The following is a 13,530-nucleotide window of genomic DNA, read 5'->3' as shown; positions in this document are numbered from 1 at the left end:
TCAGGCACGGCCAAAACGACAGTACTCTGTAGGTATCTCTATCAGCGCAATTACGGTAACAAAAAAAACTACTCAAGTTCATCTCAAGGTTCGAAAATAAGACTGTTATCCTACAAGAGACCTTCAGTCTCCAACATTCTTTTCTCTTCTGTCTTGTCGTCGCTGTCCTCCATCTCCCTCATTTGGGCCCCAACCCGACTCAGCCTCTTCCACTGCATCGCTAGGGAGGTACCTGTTATTATTATCTTTTTAGTCCCCTCTCACCACTTTTCTCATTTCTCTGGCTTACGACGTTCCGTTTCCCATCTTCTTGATTGCTACTCTTTCTGGTTCCTTCGTTTTCGTCGCTTTTGTCTTCATCAACATCGACCAGCTGCTCCCCCTTTTCGTCTTTCGTGGTGCTTTGGCTGTATCATGCATCACCCACTACTCCCCCGACCGCCGCCATAGTTCGTCGGCCACCCCTCTCCAAGTCCATTCACCAAACGGGCGACTAATATTTCCCTTCCCTCGACCATCAATCACAACCTCTTCTTTCTCCTTGAGGCCGCTACGGTGTCCGTGGCTTCAGCAACTGCACCTTAAATCGCTCTCTTTGCTACCTCCGCCGAGATCGTAGCTTTCGCCTTCAAGCCCCGATTCGCATTACCACTCTTTCTCCATTGCAACCTGGGTCCGTAACGGGCCATCCACCATCCGTGCCCATCATGGACGGGGATTTGAGTCTGTCCCAGTCCTTGGGGGGTTTACGGATTGCAAATCCAGATAATTCCTCTCTGCATTCATCTGAGGATACATCGACTCCAACTCCGGGCGCCGGTACCTTAACCACAGCAGCAAAATCAGCCCCAGCTCCAGTTCCAGATCTAGAGCTCGAGTCGACGATGCGATCGGCGTCAATGCAAACCTCGAACGAGCACGATCAAGAGCCTCCTATCCCCTCATTTCCTGAAAACTACTCCAAAACCTCCGACGACTCCCTTCTCCCTCCTTCGGACCTACCACAGCACCAAACTCCACAATACGTCCCCTACACAACGCAACATCAACAGCAACAGCAACAACATCCTGCTCAGAACTCCTCCTCGCGCCCTCTATCCGCTTTTTATCCGAACGGCTCCTCCTCGACGTTAGCCCGCGAGGGCTCCTATCGTATTCGTACGGATTCTGCTGCCTCCTCCGCGTCGGAAAGCCTAGCACGTGCAGAGTCCCGAGGTGGTTCTGCTGCCTATCAAGCTGGGGTTCCGGTGCGCGATAACAGTCACAGTGACCGCTCTTACCGGTCTGTGCATCGTGTCCCTGGTAATGGGCCAATAATGCGTCAGTCCTCACGGGCTCACCCACGTGGCGGAGGAACCTCACAACTGTCCGGGTCCCCTTATGGCATGGAGAATGGACCGCCAACGAGCAGTGAAGACTGGCAAGAGCGTGGTGCAGCTGTCTCCGTCAGGCAAGAAATTGATGCCAATGGCAAGCCGGTGGCGCGGTATATCAAAAAGGGGGTCCGCGATTTCTCCTTCGGACAGACATTGGGAGAGGGTTCATACAGTACTGTCGTATTAGCGACGGATCGTCAGACATTGAAGGAATATGCGATCAAGATTCTCGACAAACGTCACATCATTAAGGAGAAGAAGGTGAAGTACGTCAACATCGAGAAAGACACACTGAATCGACTCACAGAACACCCCGGCATTGTCCGACTCTACTACACCTTTCAGGATGAGCGCTCGTTGTATTTCGTGCTGGATCTTTGCAAGGGGGGCGAGTTGCTAGGAGTGTTGAAGCGGATGACTACCTTTGATGAAGAGTGCACCAGGTTTTACGGTGCTCAGATCCTTGACACTATCGACTACATGCACAAACGCGGCGTTATCCATCGCGACTTGAAACCAGAGAACGTTCTTCTGGACAGCCAAATGTACATCAAAATCACTGACTTTGGCACGGCGAAAATCCTTAACAATCAAAAGAAGACCGATCAGAACTCAAGTGGGATGCCACCACTCGACTCCTCTGAGATCCCTGAAGATGAACGAGCAAGCTCATTCGTCGGTACGGCAGAGTATGTTAGTCCAGAGCTTTTGACGGATAAGAATGCCTGCAAGGCTAGTGATCTGTGGGCGTTTGGCTGCATCATCTACCAACTCCTGGCCGGTCGTCCTCCGTTTAAGGCTGCGAACGAGTACTTAACTTTTCAAAAAATCGTCGCGCTTGAGTACGAGTTTCCTGTGGGCTTCCCTACGGTTGCTCGAGACCTCGTCGAGCGTCTTTTGGTCCTTGAGCCGGCTAGGCGTCTCCCGATTGAACATATTAAGAACCATGAGTTTTTCCAAGGTGTGAACTGGGGCTCGGATTTATGGACCCGCAAAGCACCTCGACTCAGGGCGTACGTGCCTCCACCTCGTGAGCCCATCAAGCTTAATGGGGGTGGTGACAATGATAGTTTCCCCCCCGTTATCTCCACGGCACCTTCGAACGCTCCCAATTCCAACGCCCGAGTAGTGCCGAGATTGGTAACAGAACTGCCTCCTCCGAGTCAACTCGATATTGAGTGGTCCCCTGTCCTGACCAAGACGAACGAAAGGATACTCAAATTAGGAAACTGGATGGTCCTTAGCTCTCCCGCCGGCCATAGTCCTGCCTCGAAGAATGGGAGCAGTGAAGTCGAGGCGCCAAAAAAGTTTTCGCGCTTCTTCGGTGGGAGTACGACAAAGAAGCGGCAGCGTTTGGTCATGATTACTTCCTCAGGACGGATCATCATGGCTGCAGCAGGAGGGGACGACAAGAAGGCCAAGATGGAGATTTCTCTGCTCGCGCCGGGGACGTCGTATCGTAGTGCGACGGATTCGAAAGGGTTTTCATGTTGGATTGTGGATACTGTATGCTCATCGTTACTTCCCTTCAAGTCTTCTTCTGCTAAGTTTCATGCGTACAGCGCGACAAACATCTCGTCTTTGAAGATCCAAAGCCATCATCAAGTACCATGGGTGCGACCGCCTTGTCTGTCCAAGAATGGGTGGATACGCTAGACCGTGCGAAAGAAATGGCTCTAGCTCAACAGAGCAACGGGTCGTACTCTGATGAGGCATTCAGAGATTTGTCTTCTGGATTATCCAGCCACGCTAACACACTGGATCGAAACTCAGAGCTTCAATCCGAGAGCGGCCCGTCTGGGCGGGCAACCTTGGTCAAACCTCAGCCTAACGACTCGGATTCGGTCAAAGGGCGGAAAAGATTTAGCAGACGCCATTCTAAGAACGGCCTGGCGGCAGTCTTCTGAGCAGCTCTTCCGAACGTTGATGGTGACATTATCGATTTATCTTCGAAGGGTCTATGTCCCGCTCACTGGGTTTCCTCTCTGATGTCGGTCCTATTTTTTTTTCGAGCCGGTTGCCTAGCTATTATCCTTCAGACCTCCGTCGCCCGTTTCCCATAGGCACTCCGAAATGATGTTGGCAGACGCTATACATGTTCTTGCTTGGTCTGTCTCGCTCGACGTGCGGATATTCGAGATTCATACATGGCCTTCTCCAGCCGTATATTCCCCTCTGATTAAACCATAGCTTCTCTTTTGTTTCACATCTGAGAGAATTCCCTTTGTCTGGTTGGGAGATCTACTTTGATATTGCATTTTTGCAATGATGAGCGTGTTTTTCGAATCGATATTGCTGCATCTAGATGGGCAGGCGTATGCATCTGTCGCTTGTCGTACTGTTTGATGTTTGTTCTCTTCTCTTCTCTTCTCTTTACCTCTTTTTCTTGACTTCTCTTCGCCGTACCTACTCTACTCCGCCGACCTCCCGAGCTATATACGGGAAAAGGACTCTAAAGCCTGGTCGAGCTTCGGAACAAGTCCTTGCAAGTGGACGACTCGTCCGACAATTGGCTCCCACCTTCGCACTTTTGTTGCCTCGGGTTTCTTCTCTGTTATTATACCATTCGGTTTGTTACACTGAGCGGGCTTTTTTTGGTTCTCAAGATCCTTCTTTTCTTTCCCCTTCTTCTATTCAAATTCGTCCTCCACTATCCAAATGATATCTCTCCTTTCGTTTCTTTCAAATGTTGTTTCTTCCCATCCATACACATTGCTGTTCCTGTCACATAGCTTTTGTCAATGCGATCATATAGTCGAACATGACGTTCGGCCTCTATTGTTTGAATAGTGGCTATACCCTTTTGGTCTATTACAGGATTGCTTTCGCAGTTGCCACTGCAGGGAGTTGGACATATCGAACAATTGTATCTTAATGATTTAAAGAGTGATACAATAGATACTTAAGAGATAAATGTCACTAGGTCCGCAAATCGACAATTCACGATCCTCTTAGATTTAGAATGTCTATATACTAGCCAGTACACGTCGTAGACAAATATGTACTTAGGAAACAAGTAAAAAAGGTACTATATAAACAGCCAATCGATTCGTGAATCGTCAAGTTCTTGTATCCAATCGAAATCATCGTCGTCATAGTCAGTCGTCAAAGGCGAGCGGGGCGACTGGTCGAAAAGCTCGTCCTGTTCTGCACGTCGCCTGTTCCGCTCCTGTCGCCGTTGATCGCGTTTGCGCCACATCAGGCTGAGCACCCATGCGGCGTTGCGGACATTGACGCTCGTGACGTCGTAGTAAAGAGTGCGGAGTTTCTCAAGAAGGAAGGGGCGGTGTGCGGGATCACGGCATTCCGCGCCTGCGATGAACGTGGGCCAGATAAGGCACTTGAAGTGTGGATCGGCGACCGGGATGAGTGCAATCTGGTGGATGAGGAGGTTGGTTATTGCGCCGTGATCTGGAGGAAGTCTGAACGAGGTGGTAACCATGTAGTTACGTTGTGACTGTGGGCGGGAGAGGACACGGCTGGCGTAAAGATAGACGGCAGCCTTGTAGATGGTGGCGAGGGTAATGCGCATCGATAGATCCTCGAGATAGAGACAAGACTGCATTGATTCGGCCCACGCAACCGGGTCAAAGGCCTGTATGTGCCCGAGGAGGGCCTCGGGAGATTGGAGCGGCTTGGAGTCATCGGGCAGAAAGACCGAGGAAAATGACGTTGTGTGTTGCGAGAAAGGATCCTTGCCAGGAGCCATGAAATGTCCAGCCTCGACGAAGAAGATGACTTCGAGCAGATAGGCTGGGCAACCGACCCAGGAGGTCTCTTCCAGACGCTTTAAAACCGCTGGGCCCATGGTGGAGGAATAGAAAGGCTGTGTGAGAGAGCCGGGGCGCGCAAGGGTGGATCCCATTAATTGAATTCTGGAAATTATTGATCAGCTCTTATCTGAGTAGATGGTTTGATCAGGAAGCGGGAAGGCTTACAGGAGACAGCCATCAATGGCAAAGGTGTCCAGCCAGTTCATCATGCCCTGCGCCTGAGTCGGAGACTCTGATTGTTGCCGGCTCTTAAGCAATTTCTTCGCTCCTTCCAAATGATACTTCCACGCACCGTCTCCTGACTCGATGGCGTCCATGAGAGCGAGAACCATAATTGCTGCCAATGTCCGGTTATCGTTCCGCATGATTGGATCACAGATGTCAAGCGAAAGCTGACGAAGAGCGCGTTGCTTGAAGCCAAGAAAGTGTTCATAGTCCTTGGAAGAAGGCCGCCTGGCCATGGAACTTATCACAGCTCGCTCCACCTCTTCCGGAGAAAGCGCCGTGCCGCCATCTCCCGCCGTGTCTGGGGACCAGGGCAATGAGAACTCCAGATTTCTCAAGATTGCGTGATGCAGAGCCCCTGTCGCAGCAAGAGCATGAGCGAGGACAGGGGAATCGCCAACCAAGAAGGTCAAATCACGGTACGGATTTCGGACATCGGAATACAGCGCAAGATAGCTCACTAGATGCTGGTTGACTGAAAAAGCGGTAGATTGTTAGTAAGGTCCACATTCTGCTACCTACCGAAGGCACAAAAGGCAAGAAGGGTCAATGACGTACAGTGAAGGATGTAGAACCTCGACAGCGGGCTGAGGTCTTTCAACACAGGGTCCACCAGCCCCCAAGGCGTCGGGATATAGATAGCGGCAGGAGTAGTACATTGTGTGGAGACCAAGCCGCCAGCGGTGCTTATTACAGCCTCACCGATAGAACCAACATCTGACGCACTTGGCGTTTCATCGGTCCTACCTGTCGCAAGTCTGTCCGATTCAATTGGAGCATGAGCTTCCGTGGTGGGCGGAGGTATCGTACCGTCGGCGAGTGTAGTATTCGAATCGTGGATATCAGTCTTTTGAGCTTCTGCAGCTCCCATGACATCATCAAAGCTGCGTCCCATCATCTTCCCTCGACTAGCAACACCACCCTTGACCCAGACAAGAGGTTTACGATATCCCAGGCACTCCTTCCCCGCATCGCGACATTTTCGACACGTGGGGAGGCCATTGTCGCAGATAATGCGGCGGCGACGGCAGGTGTAACAACCTTTGGTCATGACTTGAGAGGTGTCATAGACTAGCGGCTGGTAGGGCTACCTTATGCAATGCTGGACGGACTGGCTATCCTGTACAACCGAGAAGAGAATATCCGAGCATGACACTCGCCATAATTGAGTTAGGGTGTCAGGAAAAGTCGAAGGCCGTGTACACTTTCTCAAACCACCAAACCATCTCTTGAGCCGGACGAGACTGTCAACTCAAGTCAAGAATACAGGACATTTGTCTGAAAATGACGAATTATCCGACGCCTGGAGGAGATATGAAAGGAGGAGTTTGGGGACAATGACGATCATCAATTAATATTTCGGTACGGGAGTACGGCGTATCGACAGCTTGATTGATTAGTTAACTAACTGACTGGTGGGGCTATCGGATGAGTCATCATTTGACGACCGGGCCGTTTATGCCGAAGCGGGTTAGATCAAAACTCCGGTCTCGTTTCATACGTCTCAATACACGAACTCCGGTATCAAATGCCCAAGGTACCTATTAATAGAGGTACATTCATTCAGTCCACCCGGGTATAACGTACATAGGTGTACCACCATCAACCTTAGTGATATCATTGGAAGATTCTTAATTCCTTATGATGATGCATGGAAGCTAATTAGTTCATTTTGTAAAAGAACATAAGGGAGGTAAAACAACCCACGGTGTGGTGGAGTCGGTCCTCCATGGTGCGGGATACTCCGTCAGTCCACAGTCGACCAAGTAGGTACCTGGACGTGATGTACCTCTAGATGTTGTACTGCTGTGTGGATATTTACCGCTTGACTGCTATGGAGTACTGCTTCCGTCTCTTGTTTCAGCTTCTGAATCTTGCCAATGATCTCTTTGTCCGGGACCTTCATGGTCGCATCGTCGATCTACGGAGTACAGAGGAGATACCCTCTAGTCTCACCTGAGTCTCCCCTCGGAAGTCCCTTGGCTTGTCCATTCCACGAGGCGCACACCATATCGCAGCGGGGAATGAACCCACTAAAAAATCACAACAAACGCGGGTAACTTTCTTTAGCACAATCTTATCAAGCAGTCAATCCCTTGGCTTCCCTGTTTTCAACCAGATTGCTTTGGCTCTATCGAATATTAAATGTACACTGCACGCCGCTCTCTCTGGTGTCCGTCGCCTAGTGGTCTCCCAAGCGCTTGAAAGCTGAGTTTGATTCGGAGGCCATGATCATTAAGCCTTTTCCACTTCCGAGGTTAGAATGGTCTCTCAAGCCCAAGTTCTTGATCGCTCTGCGCCGATGCAAGGCGCACCCTCTTCTGTGTCGCGTCATTCGCATAGCGGTCGCCGCCATCGCTCGAGTCGTTCTCATAATGGGGGTCATTCTCATCAGCCGCAGAACGATTTCCCAATCTTCACCCACACTGGTGATGTAGAGATAGTGATACGCGCCGGTGGACAGGAACGACGCTATCTTTTGCATCGATTGATACTGGCACAATGCTCCGGGTTCTTCGAGGCCAGTACGAGCGAGGGATGGTCGCGACAGGGCACAGCGCGGCCTCAGCACAGCGATACGGGGGTAATGTCCCGGATCAGTGAGGATAACTCGTCGCTATCCAACGGATCAACCCTTGCACAATCAGAGAGCGGCGCATGCGGAGTTCACCCAGAAAAGCGGAGGTGGAGATACGAGTTGGACTGGGAAAATAAGGCGGAGGACGAAGAGCCTATACTTGTCCAGAAGGTCAGTTTGAACAATATCGATACCAAGTCCAACAACTGACGATGAGATGAGGATATAGCAGCCAACGTTCTCCAACGTCGTAGGGAGCGATGCCGTCCACTATCCACCGTCGATGACCAAACCCTCGAGCGCGCAAACTGGCTTCATCCGATCAATGGCAAATCTGGCAGGGATGCAATCCGTGGTCAACCTTCCTCACACAGCAACTACAGTACCTGTGGAGATGGATCCGATTATACGTGACTACGACAATTTGTTTCGCTTGTTCTACAACTATCCTCCTCTTCTCAATAGTGTCAACATTGCGACTGCTTATGCCGAGTGTCGGTCTCTGCTTGCGCTTGCGGACATGTACGATGCCTTGGCGGTGACTGGACCTCGAGTAGACCATCATCTCCTCGGCTTCGGATCTCGACTCTTTAAGCAGATTGCCAAATACCCTCCGAGCTACCTCAAGTTGGGATACCTCGCGCGCAGCCGGGTCATCTTCTCCGAGGCACTGATCCACGTTGTGGGCCAGTGGCCCGCGGCTCTACCGCACCTTCGCAACGGCTCGTACTCGCCGCTCCCGAACTCGGTTCTCGACATCATCGAGGACAAAGTCGAGGATCTCGAAGACCTCAGGGCGCGCGTCGACTCGAAACTTCTGCGGTTGACGCTCACCACCTCCCGCGGCGAGCGAGTCACCCCTACCAACGCATATCTCGACTGGCTCGCCGTCTCCCTGTTCCGCCAGTGGCTCGTGGACAACACCACTCCTCCGCCGGCTCCGATTCTCAAGAACGCCTCGACGAACGGTCTGCCCGCCGCCGGCGCAAACATCAGCGTTAGCGCCGGCAACAATACCAGCCGCAGCCATCGCACCCAGGAAACCACATCGCGGGCCCCTCCTCCCTCGCCCCCTCTCACCCCAGCACAGGTCTACCGACTCATAGGCTCCCCCTCAACACAAGCCTACCTCTCGCACGACGAACTCAAGAAATTCCTCAAAGTGCACCCCACCCCATCCGCAGACTCGCTCTACACTCGCGACGTCCTCAAACGCTTTGAGCGTAAAATGGACGAAATCAAGCGACTGGCCCGGGAGATCGTCAAGCCGCTCCTGAGGAATTTTCTGGAGTTGGACCTGAAGGGTACCGACCTGGGCGACTCGGCGCTCGGCGCGTTGCCGTATCTCACCTGCACGAAAGTCGAGGACGAAGACATCCCTTGGGATTGAGGAGTGACGATAACGAATAATGATGCCTATAACGCGCTTTTTTGCTTCTGATATGATCCGATATGATTTGAATGAATAATGACACGGCTGCTTATGTACGCGACAACGGCGGAGTTTCTTGTTCGGTTGTTTCTCGTTACGTCGATACGATCACGATACCCCCTGCTATATTATGCCATGTGATTCAAGTGTTGGTTTGCCGATCTAAAGGCAATGCTTTATCCCGTACTGTTTGATCTCCAGACGTAGTGTGATGAAGTTGTTCAGTTAGTTTAGTTAGGCGGTATTACATTCGAAGTATCAGCCTGGTCTTCTCCCTTAGGAAACAAAAGGTCCAGCATATTCTACATATTGTGCAGCATGATACACAGCGGAGACGAGAGAGGGAGAACTTATAACAGAAATGCCCGATGGAGCCTACGATTTCTCTCCAATAACCTCCATCCCGCCCATCCATTTCCGCAGCACCTCCGGAATCACAACCACCTTTCGCTTCTCATCCCATCCATTCTCCAGGATAGCGGCCAGTACACGCGGAACGGCCATCGCTGTCCCATTGACGGTGTGGGGGAAGCGAGATTCCTTCGCCGAGCCGCCGCGCACACGAGTGCCAAGTCGTCGACTCTGGTAATCCGTGCAGATCGAGGCGGAGGTGACTTCACCCCAGCCGGACTCGAGGTCAGGCGAGGAGCTGCCGCTGCCGCTACTGGAACCGGGGACGCGCAGTCGGGACGGGAAGAGGGCCTCAATGTCGCGTTTGCGGCTGGCGCTGGCGCCGAGATCTGTGGTGGGCATTTCCAGGACGCGGCAAGGGAGGTTCAGGGCGGTGAGGATCTCGGTCTGGATGTCGAGGAGCTCGGTGAAGAGGTTGTCGGAGGATATGGTTGCGGGGAGAGTGTCGGCCCAGCCGAAGAGTTCGACCTTGGTGAATTCGTGCACGCGGTACAAACCCTTGGTGTCGACGCCGCGGGAGCCTGCCTCGGCGCGGTAGCAGCGGCTGGCGCCGACGAGTTTGAGGGGGAGGGAGGAAGCGTCAAGGTCACGACCGGCGTACATGGCTGCCAGAGGGATCTCCGCTGTTCCGGTCAGAGAGCGCTGGGGCTTACTCTTGTCCTTGTCGCTCTGCTCGATGGCCCAGATCTGCTGCTCGTTGTGCTGGTCGCGGGGCTGAAAGCCGCACGCTTCAGCGATGTAGGAGTAGACGATCGACGGTGGAGACACGACTTTCCAGCCGCGGTTGCGGGCCACGCTGAGGGCGTACTGAACCAGGGCTTGTTCCAGCAGCGCTCCTTCGTTTGTCAAGAAGTACCAGCCCCAGCCTGTGGTGGTCGCAGAGCTTGTAAAATCGATCAGTTCTAGCGCGGTGCCGATAGCGACATGAGACCGCGACGGATCTGGACGGCTAACCCATTCTGGCGGGGATTGAGGGTCGAAATTGATGTACGTGACGAGCTTTGGGTCGTCTCCAACAGGGGTATCGGCCGAGGAAAGGTTCGGTAGGGATAGGGCGAGCCGTTGGATTTCTTCGGTGCAAGTTGTTCTCCGGGTATTCATTGCATGCGACTCATCCTTCAATCGTTGTGCCTCTGACCGAAGAGATGCCAATTCTTCCTCAATGGCACTTGACGCGCCATTTTGGCGAGCGGATGCCGCAAGATTCGCTATCGTCTTCTCCAATTGCTTGATGCGGGACCGCGGCGCTTTGAGATCTTGATCAAGACGCCTTGCTTCTTCCGAGAGCTCTTGGATTTTGTAGGGATAGTCAGCGTGTGTCGGGTAATTTCGATCCACGCTGTTTTTCGAGTAGAGCTCTGCGTTCTGGCGGATATGTTTGATGTCGGGGGTGGGTTTCGGAGCGGTTGCGGGGCGCAGCAATTCCAAGGTTCGAGCAGACGCGGCGAAGTTGCGTCGGGTGAGTCTGCTCGTTAATCTGCAATTGAGGCAGATGTACGGTGATTTAAACGACGCCATGGCAGGCCGAGGTCGTGAAGGTAGGTATAAATGCGCAGGAGATATGGGTCGATGGAGGGAAAAGCTAAGATCTGAGCTGTCGCCGCCTTTCCTAATTCGGGACTCTGCATTTCTAGTAATTTTCTACCACTTCTATGCTCTCGATGCCAACCTTCCTAGTACATATACTTCGTATGGGGTGTTTCCTCGTATTTTCTCTGTTTTTCCATCAGATACAGATTATATATGTCTGTTGCTAGGAATCTATCTTGGGCAACCCCTCTCTTTAGTCCAGGTCGGCCATTTCCTGTTCCCCAAGCGTAACTATTCGCACTTCCTAGCATACTATTGGAGAGGAAAATCATTCTAGAAGCCCAGCTTGTGCTTCTTGATCCTGGCACCGACTCCAGCGACAATTAATACCGCTGCAACAAGAACGCCCCAAAGCGGAGTGTGCAGGACAGCCACATTATACGTCGTCTGGGTTGCCGCTGACACGGTCGCCAGTTCCAAGACAAGCAGCAAGTATCCAAAATGGCGGTGGTACTTGTACAGTCTTTTGCCCGCATCAGCACTGCCAAGGATCTTGACAGGGAAGAAATACTGAACAAGTCCCAGCAGTGCTTGGAGGATGATGCAGATGTAGGTAATTAGTCCTAAGATGCCATGCAGCGATGTCAGTCGCGGATGATCGCCCTTGTTAATCTCGATGATGGTGAATGCGGTGAGGAAAGCAGCCAGGCTGATAGCTTGCAGGGAATAGTGGATTTGAGTGCCTAGGAGTTTCTGCTGCGGCGTTGCAGTTGGCTGTAGGATGAGAGCAGCTTGTACTTGGAGAAGTATAGCGGAGGAGTTGAGCAGCTAGAGAAATTAGACATCTTCCATTGTATCATCTAAAAGTCGGTGCTATGGCCAACGTACCGGATGCGCAGAAAAGAAGATCAAGGGATGGGAGAAGACGCCAGCCCAGACGAGAGCCGTAAGCTAGGAAGCCGTGTCAATCACAATGACAGCCAGGAAACAGGCATGCAGCCCATGCTAGCTTGAATAGGGTTATCTTACAAGCAATATGCCGCACTGAGCAATTGCGGCGGTCCCTGCAGCAGATGAATCAGTATCAAGCCAGACAACCTCACATTCAGCAGCGCCTACCTTTGATTAAATTGCGGTAAATAGGATCGCTTTCTCTTTGCGTCACTGCCCCTGGTCTACCCAATAATGGCTCATCTTCTCTGGCCTCAATGGTCTGAGGATGTTCTTGAGGGACTCCTGTGGCAGAGGCCATGAGTATGATATTACTGTAGAAGTCGGTGAGCGTCTTCCAGAAGGTCTTCGAGGTACGGAGATATGTGTTATCGAGGAAAGATTAGAGATCCAGCCAGAAGTCTGATGGTAAGATGCTTGCAGCTTAAAATAATAGGTTGGCTGGGTCTATGACGAATTCAAAGGGGCCGATTGCTAATGCGGAGAAGAGGAACGACGGGGGAGAATGTTGGAATCGATGAACCTGGAAGTTTCCTCCACGCCACTACGCACACCAGCCGATTCTACAGAACAAGAAATACAAGATCGTTGATTTTATATCAGGTTCGAGTAGATCTGCTAATGTTACTCCCAGACAAAATCATAAGCGATCCAGAACTGACCCACTAGATCAAAACCGAAGCCAAAATCAACAACCTCATCGTCTTCGATCTGCTGCATAGTTAACAGAACACAAGCTCAGCCTCACAAGTAGAAAACAGGAAAAGACGTCCTAGAAAATGTTTAATAGACAAGATTAGCATTGGTCTCAAGCAATTTCGCGATCACAATCATCCTGGAGTTGGGACTTGCAGCCATACCAATGTTCGTTGGCAAGTCGGCACGACTCATGGTCGCACTCATGGCTGCAGAATCTCTCACGGAGATGGTCGTTCAGCTCGTCCTCATTACTATCACTATCATCCATGTCAGTGTTACTGTCACTGTCATCAGCGTCTTCACCGGGGCTCAGGGGGCACGAGAATCCGTCAGTCTGCAGCTGAGGGTTGGTAAACGTCTCGAGTACTGGGGATAGACCAGCCTGGAGGTCCTGGGATTCCTCCTGTCCCAAGGCTGCAAGCTTCTCTTCGATATCATTCATTGCCTTGCTTATAATATCGGCCTCTTCAGGGTGCGCGTTCAGTAGGTCCGTCTGTTTCTGGAGGGCGGCCAGAAGGGCGTCGCGTTCACTGAATGTGTCGTGGTAGGTAGACA

General features: G+C 51.8%; 5 protein-coding genes across 5 annotated transcripts; 2 read left to right on the top strand and 3 right to left on the bottom strand.

The window, feature by feature from the left end:
• Nucleotides 1–34: 34 nt before the first annotated feature.
• Nucleotides 35–3,283, top strand: AFUA_3G12670 (PDPK1 family serine/threonine-protein kinase; the record flags this gene model as incomplete). Its single annotated transcript, XM_749261.2, has 2 exons — nt 35–2,882; nt 2,939–3,283. Exons 1-2 carry the CDS (start codon nt 708–710, stop codon nt 3,281–3,283), a joined length of 2,520 nt encoding a protein of 839 aa, XP_754354.1. The 5' UTR covers nt 35–707.
• A 1,121-nt stretch (nt 3,284–4,404) lies between these two features.
• AFUA_3G12660 (Zn(II)2Cys6 transcription factor) lies at nt 4,405–6,425 on the bottom strand (the record flags this gene model as incomplete). The annotated part of the gene is made up of 3 exons (XM_749262.1): nt 4,405–5,251; nt 5,315–5,849; nt 5,933–6,425. 3 exons carry the CDS (start codon nt 6,423–6,425, stop codon nt 4,405–4,407), a joined length of 1,875 nt encoding a protein of 624 aa, XP_754355.1.
• A 299-nt stretch (nt 6,426–6,724) lies between these two features.
• Nucleotides 6,725–9,342, top strand: AFUA_3G12650 (BTB/POZ domain-containing protein; the record flags this gene model as incomplete). The annotated part of the gene is made up of 2 exons (XM_077804450.1): nt 6,725–8,123; nt 8,182–9,342. Exons 1-2 carry the CDS (start codon nt 7,638–7,640, stop codon nt 9,340–9,342), a joined length of 1,647 nt encoding a protein of 548 aa, XP_077660601.1. The 5' UTR covers nt 6,725–7,637.
• A 417-nt stretch (nt 9,343–9,759) lies between these two features.
• AFUA_3G12640 (putative serine--tRNA ligase DIA4) lies at nt 9,760–11,313 on the bottom strand (the record flags this gene model as incomplete). The annotated part of the gene is made up of 1 exon (XM_749264.1): nt 9,760–11,313. The coding sequence occupies one exon, from the start codon at nt 11,311–11,313 to the stop codon at nt 9,760–9,762; it is 1,554 nt and encodes a 517-aa protein (XP_754357.1).
• A 345-nt stretch (nt 11,314–11,658) lies between these two features.
• On the bottom strand, nt 11,659–12,577 carry AFUA_3G12630 (cytochrome b561 domain-containing protein; the record flags this gene model as incomplete). The annotated part of the gene is made up of 4 exons (XM_749265.1): nt 11,659–12,153; nt 12,214–12,276; nt 12,355–12,440; nt 12,505–12,577. The coding sequence occupies 4 exons, from the start codon at nt 12,575–12,577 to the stop codon at nt 11,659–11,661; spliced, it is 717 nt and encodes a 238-aa protein (XP_754358.1).
• Between the last annotated feature and the right edge of the window lie 953 nt (nt 12,578–13,530).

The sequence above is a fragment of the Aspergillus fumigatus genome, chromosome 3 (assembly GCF_000002655.1).
Source record: "Aspergillus fumigatus Af293 chromosome 3, whole genome shotgun sequence".
NCBI classification, from domain to species: Eukaryota; Fungi; Ascomycota; class Eurotiomycetes; order Eurotiales; family Aspergillaceae; genus Aspergillus; species Aspergillus fumigatus.
This window is presented reverse-complemented; position numbering and strand designations above follow the sequence as displayed.